The sequence below is a fragment of the Paralichthys olivaceus genome, chromosome 6 (assembly GCF_024713975.1).
Source record: "Paralichthys olivaceus isolate ysfri-2021 chromosome 6, ASM2471397v2, whole genome shotgun sequence".
Taxonomy (NCBI): domain Eukaryota; kingdom Metazoa; phylum Chordata; class Actinopteri; order Pleuronectiformes; family Paralichthyidae; genus Paralichthys; species Paralichthys olivaceus.
The window spans coordinates 25693152-25701057 of record NC_091098.1 but is presented as its reverse complement, the minus strand read 5'-3'; the positions used below and the strand labels follow the sequence as shown (position 1 = coordinate 25701057).

The following is a 7906-nucleotide window of genomic DNA, read 5'->3' as shown; positions in this document are numbered from 1 at the left end:
GTCACAGGAACATACGTCACAGCGAGGGGCGGGGCCAAGGCCGAGGCTGTTCGACTTCAATAACATCGGGGGGGGGGGGGGGGGGGGGGGGGGGGGGGGGGGGGGGGGGGGAGAGAGAGAGAGAGAGAGAGAGACACACAGAGAGAGATGGAGAGATGGAGAGAGAGATGGACAGAGAGAGAGAGAGAGACAGAGAGAGAGATGGTCAGATGGAGAGAGAGAGAGAGAGACAGAGAGACAGATGATTAGATGGACAGAGAGAGAGAGAGAGACAGACAGAGAGGGAGACAGGGAGATGGACAGAGAGAGAGAGAGAGACAGACAGAGAGGGAGACAGGGAGATGGACAGAGAGAGAGGGAGAGATGATTAGATGGATAGAGAGAGAGAGACAGAGAGGGAGACAGAGGGAGAGATGGTTAGAGAGAGATGGAGAGAGAGAGAGACAGAGAGAGAGAGATGGTTAGAGAGAGAGAGACAGATGATTAGATGGACAGAGAGAGAGAGAGAGAGACAGACAGAGAGGGAGACAGGGAGATGGACAGAGAGAGAGGGAGAGATGGATAGAGAGAGAGAGATGGATAGAGAGAGATGGAGAGAGAGAGAGACAGATGGTTAGATGGAGAGAGAGATGGACAGAGAGAGAGAGAGATGGATAGAGAGGGAGACAGAGAGAGAGAGACAGAGAGGGAGACAGGGAGATGGACAGAGAGAGAGGGAGAGATGGATAGAGAGAGAGAGATGCTTAGATGGACAGAGAGAGAGAGAGAGACAGAGAGGGAGACAGGGAGATGGACAGAGAGAGAGAGACAGATGATTAGATGGACAGAGAGAGGGAGAGATGGATAGAAAGGGAGACAGAGAGAGAGAGAGAGAGACAGACAGAAATAGATGGATAGATAGATAGATGATAGAGAGAGATAGAGGGAGACAGGGAGAGATACAGATAAAGGGAGACAGATCGATAGATAGATAGATGGATAGAGAGAGATAGAGAGAGTGACAGATGGATAGAGCGGGAGACAGAGAGAGAGAGAGACAAGATGCTGAACCACGAGTGGCCCCTCATAGATGTTGAACGCACTAATTGGAAGTGACTTTGGATGAAGGCGTCTGCTAAATGACAAGTAAAAGAGAGAGAGAGGTAGAGACAGATGGACGGAGGACAGACGGACGGAGAAGACAAGATGAATATAGTAAAATCAGGCTCAGACTGAAACACGTTTCACTTTGAAAACATGATTTAGAGAATCTGACATAACAAAATAGAGAGTGTGAGTCAGAGAGTGTGTTGTGTTGCCACAGACTGTGCTACAGAGTAAGTCATAATAATAAACCTCTGTATGTGTATTTGTATGGTCCATAGTATTTTTACTGAATATTTGTATGACCCATTTTCATAAACCACATTTTACAACTTGCTGCTGCCTGTCCTCTACACGTTTGTATATCATGTTAATGTCTTTAATGGTGTTTAATTCAGGGTGTGTGATTGATCAAAGTTTGCCTGTAGGAATAGTTTTTATCTTAAAACATTGTTTATCACACGAGGGACAATCAGACGTATAAATATCTGAGATAATCAATCAAGATCATTCTTCTTCTTCTTCGCTGTTAAAAAAAAAAAGAGAAATAAACGAAGCAGATTTCAAAAAAATCAAAAACAATTTATTTTTTAAATCACAAAATGTTAGAAAATGGACAGATAACTGAAGCAGTGTATCAATGGAACCCCAAAAAAGAAAACAAGTAAATAACCAGTTGTTGGACAAACCAAAAGTACAATTGAATACAAACAAGCGAGTTTTATCATTTAAATTGAAAATTAGAATATTTAACTGCACAAACTCTGATAAAAACACACACTTCCAATGTCGTATTTCTTCATTATTCAGTTTCACAGACGTAATATTTGAATAAATACTATTTCTGCGGTCAAAAATTCCAATTCATCTTGTGACGCCACGTTGGTTTAAGCATGTGCACAAAGCAAGAGATGCTAGTTTCTATTCCTTTCCTTGCTGAACTGTAAACTCATCCCTGGTTTCTGATCTTAACTGGACGGATTACAGTTGAACAAACATCTGAATTTCATTTCATTGGGCCCTGGCAGCTGAACCCGTCTCCGAACGAGACACTTCCTGCAGCTGCTTCATAAAATGCGTCCACCGTCCCTCAACTCCCTCCCCCCCCACCCTCAGATCTTCAGCTTCTTTCACGAAATTACAAGTGAATTTTAGTTGCGGATCATAAAGTAGCTAATTACCTGAGATTTGGAGAATATACTATTTTTAAGTCTTATTTGTTAGATGGCTAGAAAAACGTTAACGTCTACATCACACAGGAACTCACACCCACAACTCCAACATGAAAAACGGGGGAAATCGAAAATAAGCGGCTACCAGGACAAGATATGTTGCTACATTAAGTAATGAACGTGAAAAACAAATAAAAACAATTTATAATATCCCACTGACTTGATGCTCGTCGACATTTTCTGTTTGTTTTCCAAACCATTGAAATGATCTAACTCACCCAAAAGCTTTTGTATTGAACTATACTTTTGATTTACAGGAATCCTATTAGTGACGTTTGTCGTCCTCGGGAGTCTCTGTTGTACAGCCATGAAAATGCTTTACAAAAACAGCCATCTCTAAAACTTTATTTACACTTTCCCAAATCGTTCGCTGCGCTTCATTTTCTTTGCCTGCGAGAAAAACAAAGAGAAAACATGGACTTTCGTTATCTTATGTTTCTTTTTCATTCCCTCGGATGTTTCTGTAATAAAATGTAAGTGCAGTTAAATGCAACCGATTCAAGGAGAGATTAAAACGTTACCTCAGCATCGTCTGCGCCGCCTGTACCTGCACTCGCAGAGATCCCAAACCTCTCCTTCCTTTTCTTCAGCTTTTCATCCTCTTCAATCTAGAAAAACAAGTTGGATTGAATCTGATGTCAACTTTAGACTCAAGGGCAGATAAATGTAATATTTTATATTACAAGTCCCTTAATTTCCATCTATGACACTTGGAAGCGTGAGTGTAATGGTTAATTGTGAGAATATAACATTACGACACAGTTTGGGAGCGATTTAAAAAGGAAATGGAGAAAGTAAGTGCTCACCGAGGAATTTATCATTTAAATTAACCAGATAATTTTGCAAAATGAGGAAAAACAACACGTAGTGAAGTTGCAACATTAATCGGTTTTAGATCAACTATATAAATTCAAGTTTACCTTTTGTGAGATGGAGGAAACGGTAATGCCAAATCTTTCCGCTCTCTTCTTCAGTTGTTCAGCACTCACCTTTGAGAGACACAAGAATAATCCACTTAGAGTTCTGTCATTTAACGAAGGAATAAATAAATGCGTAAATACTTTTACTACAACACTTACAGGAGCTTTACTGTTTGCGACGGCGCCTGTTTGGGAGAAAGATGAATGGATTTGTGGGAGAGAGAGAGAGAAACAGCAGATATGTTAAATGTTGATACGTAGCATTGCAGCAGTGAGTGAGTTTAGTGAAAGAGGGGCACTACTGACCTGCAGCGGGACTGGAAGCCTCTGTGGATGAACCAAACCTGAGGAAAAACAAATTCCACCATGATATTTATGGTATAAATCAAACCTATAACAACAGGTTATTGTTTCTATCAGTTATGACGAAGTGGACACACTAAGTTAGGAAGAGAATCCTGAAACTTAGTGTGAAGTGATGAGGAAGAAACATGAAAATTAAGAGGGTTTATAAACTGTGATATTTCAGACAAACTGTTTGAGAAATAATGTTAAATTAGTTTTTTCTGATCCGATGACATTCATTGTTGTCTTTACTCTTAGAAATCAAGACTATAAAGATAAATATAAGACCTGAATGGTCAGAGCCTTACCTCGCGGCGCGTATGGCCTTCTTGCTTTCAGCTGTCGCAGGCATGTTGAAACGTTCAGCTCTCTTCTGTAGCCTCTGCTCAACAAAAGGAAACATTTTAAAATATAAACTTGTCCTGCTGATGATTACTTGCAACTAGTTAAGACACAATATTTGAATCTGTGGTCGAACCAAAGTTACACTGTACAGAAACTCCAGCCGGATTTTAGAGTGAGATCTATTTAAAACAACACTGTGTAACTTCTGCTGAGCAACAGTGAACTCCAGATTGGGTCAACAGTTGGTCTTTCACGTATGAGGAAACAGACGGGAAACTGTCCGGGTCAGACTCGTTCTTTATCGCCCTTATCACCGAAAGCTCTCGAATCTCTTCGTCTTTCCAAGTTGACGTTTTAATCTACGTCTTATACGTGCATGGAAACATTCTTCTTGTTCCAAGTCAGTTTATCACCAAAATCATTTTGAAGCTGCTGCTTTAAAGGTAAAAAAAAAACTTCCACATGTGACAATCTTTATTTTAAAATATACAATCACATTAGAGTCATACATACTTCGCTGGAGGTTGATGGAGGAGCTATTTTCACCACCTTCTTTTCAGTGGGTCTGTAAGAAAAGATGTTAAGAGTTAAAATAACCAAAGACGTATAAATAAAACCTGATTATCAATACCTCCTCAAACATGAGGCCACAACATTTGTTTGTTTGTTTGTTAAGAAGTAAAATAAAACTTACGTCTCGCAGTCGACAGGTTCGGACTCCTTGTCGACGCTCACATTGTTGACAGTCTCCGCTTTAGCGAAGTCCTGAAAATAGAAACAGAAACTTTACTCAAAAGGCTCAAAAAGGGTCTGTGAGTGACAGTGTAGAGAACATGGAATAAAAACCATCACGTTACCTCGGTGTCCTCCGCCAGCACATCATCGACGTCTACGTCTTCCTCTGGTGTTTGGAATATGAGATGAAGGAATTTGCGCCCGCCAAAGGGAAAGATGGAGCAGATGATGAAATCAGTGGCGTTATCACACGAAGGAGGGTAAAAAGATGTTTTGTGTTTTTAACGTGTAATATGAGCAACAGTGTGCGTCCTCACCGTGCTCCTCCAGGTAGGCTTGAAGTCGAGCGATGAGCTCCCCTTTGTTTCCCTTGGTGTCGAGACCACGGGCCTCGCACTCCTGCCTCAGCTCAGCAAGCTACAGCGGCGAGAGAACAATCAACCAAACAAGCAGCAGCAGAACCAGACACAGGACGTGAAACACAACAAGATAACAGCGAACACGTTCTCCTCCTTCCTGTCAACGCTTTTTGTTCGGGACAGATTTTAGGATTTATCAAAAGTATTTAACTGTAAACATATTCTGGGGGAAATGCTTGCTTAGATTCCCTCTCGTGTCTCAACTGAAGTCTAGAAAACGTTTTGAAGTTGAATTTGAAAACTGAATCTTCTACAGGGGTAAAGTCAGCAGCTCTGCACACTGAGTGAGGTGATGTCACCGGGCGGTTCACGGAGGTTGTGGGTTGAAAACCTGGCTGCAGCTCAGTAACTCTGTTTACGTCAGTTCAAACAAACTGCGTCATGAAAACCTCTTCCTCCTCTTTTCTTATTTCCGCCTCCTGCAGATGGAGTCCGACCCGCTGCAGCTCGACCAGCTTCAGTTGTTGTCTTTCTGTCCGCGGCGGCTGTGACACGTGTGTTCGGTCAATAAAGCTCGTCGAACATTTACCGGCACCGTTCGAGAGCATGGCGAGAAGTGGCGGGAAAGCCTCGAGACAACAGGAAGCACAAGTGAACTTTGAATAAATCCCATTAGATCTGATTCTCTCCGCTCACACCAGCTTCCTGGGCGCTAAGTGTTTTAGCTGTTAGCTCCGCAGCTGAATGAACAACGTGAACATCCGCCGGTTCTTATTCTTCACACGTCTCACGCGGGAAACGTGACGTTCGTCCGCAGCTTCGCTCTCAGGTCAACGAGCAAACAACGTGCACGACGAGTTCTGTGCGAACGAACGCAGCCGGTTGCGGTAATTTAACGCAAATTTGAGTCGGTACGAACCTTCAGCTTCAGCAGCTCTGATACTTCGGCCATCTTTCTTTGTTGTGGTGTCACTTCCTGGTATCAAAGAGCAGCAGCGCGCCTTCTGAGCGCCGACGGCTGCTCACAGCGCCGCCCGCAGGACAGACTGACACACTGCAGGCCCCACACCGAGGAGACAGACACTCTGGAGAACAGTTTATTTAAAACATGTGAAAGGAAACATGTCAGAGAAAACATGTGAGAGAAAACATGTCAGAGAAAACATGTGAGAGAAAACATGTCAGAGAAAACATGTCAGAGAAAACATGCGAAACATGTGAGAGAAAACATGTCAGAGAAAACATGTGAGAGAAAACATGTCAGAGAAAACATGTGAGAGAAAACATGTCAAACATGTGAGAGAAAACATGTCAGCAGATTCATAAACTACATCAACACTTAATTCACAAGCACAGGAAGTTTTCAGACTCTGCACTCAGGCAGTTTTATTTATTGAGCACTTTCAAACGCAGGAGACGTTAAGAGCAACGCAGAGACAAAATGAAAAGGACGTGACGTTAAAATCTGAAAGTTTACAGCTCCAAAACATGTCTCAAGCAAAATAAAAGACTGAAAAGTTTACAATAAACGAAGCAAAGTGATTGAAAGACAAACAAAAAAGAGTTGAAAGACGATCCAGAGCGATGAGCAGGTCGGCTGGGGGACACGAGGTCATGAGTGTGTAGAGAGGTCATGGAGGTCATCTTGTTTCCATTGGAACTCTTCTATGTTGCATCGTAATGCACATTATTTTTTATTTTACACTAGTTTTATTTATACACTTACCTATATCTCTACTTAATAATAATAATAATAATAATATATTTTACAGCGGGCGACTATGGCTTAGAGGTAGAGCAGTTCAAGTAAGCAGTTCAATCCCCATCTCCTCCATTCTGTGAGCTAACGTGTCCTTTAGCAAGATACTGAACCCCAAAGTGACGCTGTGAGTGATGTGAGATAGAGAAAGATAAAGTAAAGATAAAATCACCAAATGCAATAAGAGTAAAAGAACATTTTAATCTTTGATTTAAAGGAAACTACTCACTGAGAAAGTTCCAGAGCCTTTTTCTATTCAGTTGGATTTTCTTTGTCTGTTTTTATTTCTATTCTTGGCTCGAGCGGCTGTATTCATAAAACTATTAATACTAATACTAATACTTATTACAATCGTAATAAAGTTTATTTGTTCAAAACAAAGTTACAAGGTTCTCTACCAGTTAAAGATTTAATATTGAAGGCAACAAAAGGAAACAGTTCAAAAGTACTAAAATTAATTTAAAAATTCTGATCTTGTTGACAATGAGGACTGATCGAGGACTGACATGTATGATTCCAGTCTCACATGTTAACACGCCGTGTGAGGTCATACAGTACATGTTAGAGATGAGGCCCGAGGCGAGTTACCAGGTTCATGGTCAAACACTGATGAAACAGGCCTGAGCAGGATTTCTCCTGTGAATGCTGACATTGTTTTAAAAAGAGGTTTAAACAGTGTCACAGTTTGGCGTATGATATGGAGACAAAAAAAATTTAAACTTTCCACAAAGTGACTCTGTGGGTGGAGGGACAAAGCCGGATGAATTTAGGGAGTCACAAGTGCTTCAATAATCCTCATTATCGTTGCATTCCTCCAGCTTTTTTTCCTCCTGAGCACAGAGTCTCTGTGTGACCTATTGTTGGAGTGACACAGAAACCAACAACGGCCTCTTACATGTCGATATTTCAAATACTTTCAAACTTGAGCTTGGTGTATTTGCAGATAATATAATTCAATGTGGATTTTGACACCAGAGAATGATCAGGAGCGACTCGAACCTCAGAGTAAATCCACAAATAATTGGGAACAATGAGAGACGCAGCCCAAAATGGGTCAGGTGACTTCAGCAGAGATTCAGGCGACCTCTCATATCGTACCTGACGGCAGACGCCTCGTGAATGAATGAC

General features: G+C 41.6%; 1 protein-coding gene across 2 annotated transcripts; it reads right to left on the bottom strand.

The window, feature by feature from the left end:
- Nucleotides 1-1644: 1644 nt before the first annotated feature.
- sarnp (SAP domain containing ribonucleoprotein) lies at nucleotides 1645-6076 on the bottom strand. 2 transcript variants are annotated; one of them, XM_020107418.2, is made up of 11 exons: nucleotides 5939-6076; nucleotides 4978-5077; nucleotides 4783-4826; nucleotides 4620-4690; nucleotides 4439-4490; nucleotides 3889-3962; nucleotides 3542-3579; nucleotides 3395-3420; nucleotides 3236-3304; nucleotides 2837-2923; nucleotides 1645-2705 (listed from the first exon to the last, which is right to left on the bottom strand). In XM_020107418.2, the coding sequence occupies exons 1-11, from the start codon at nucleotides 5969-5971 to the stop codon at nucleotides 2664-2666; spliced, it is 636 nt and encodes a 211-aa protein (XP_019962977.1). In that variant the 5' UTR covers nucleotides 5972-6076; the 3' UTR covers nucleotides 1645-2663. The 2 variants fall into 2 exon arrangements, with proteins under 2 accessions (XP_019962977.1, XP_019964469.1); XM_020108910.2 differs by lacking the exon at nucleotides 5939-6076 and adding an exon at nucleotides 5609-5801.
- Nucleotides 6077-7906: the final 1830 nt, after the last annotated feature.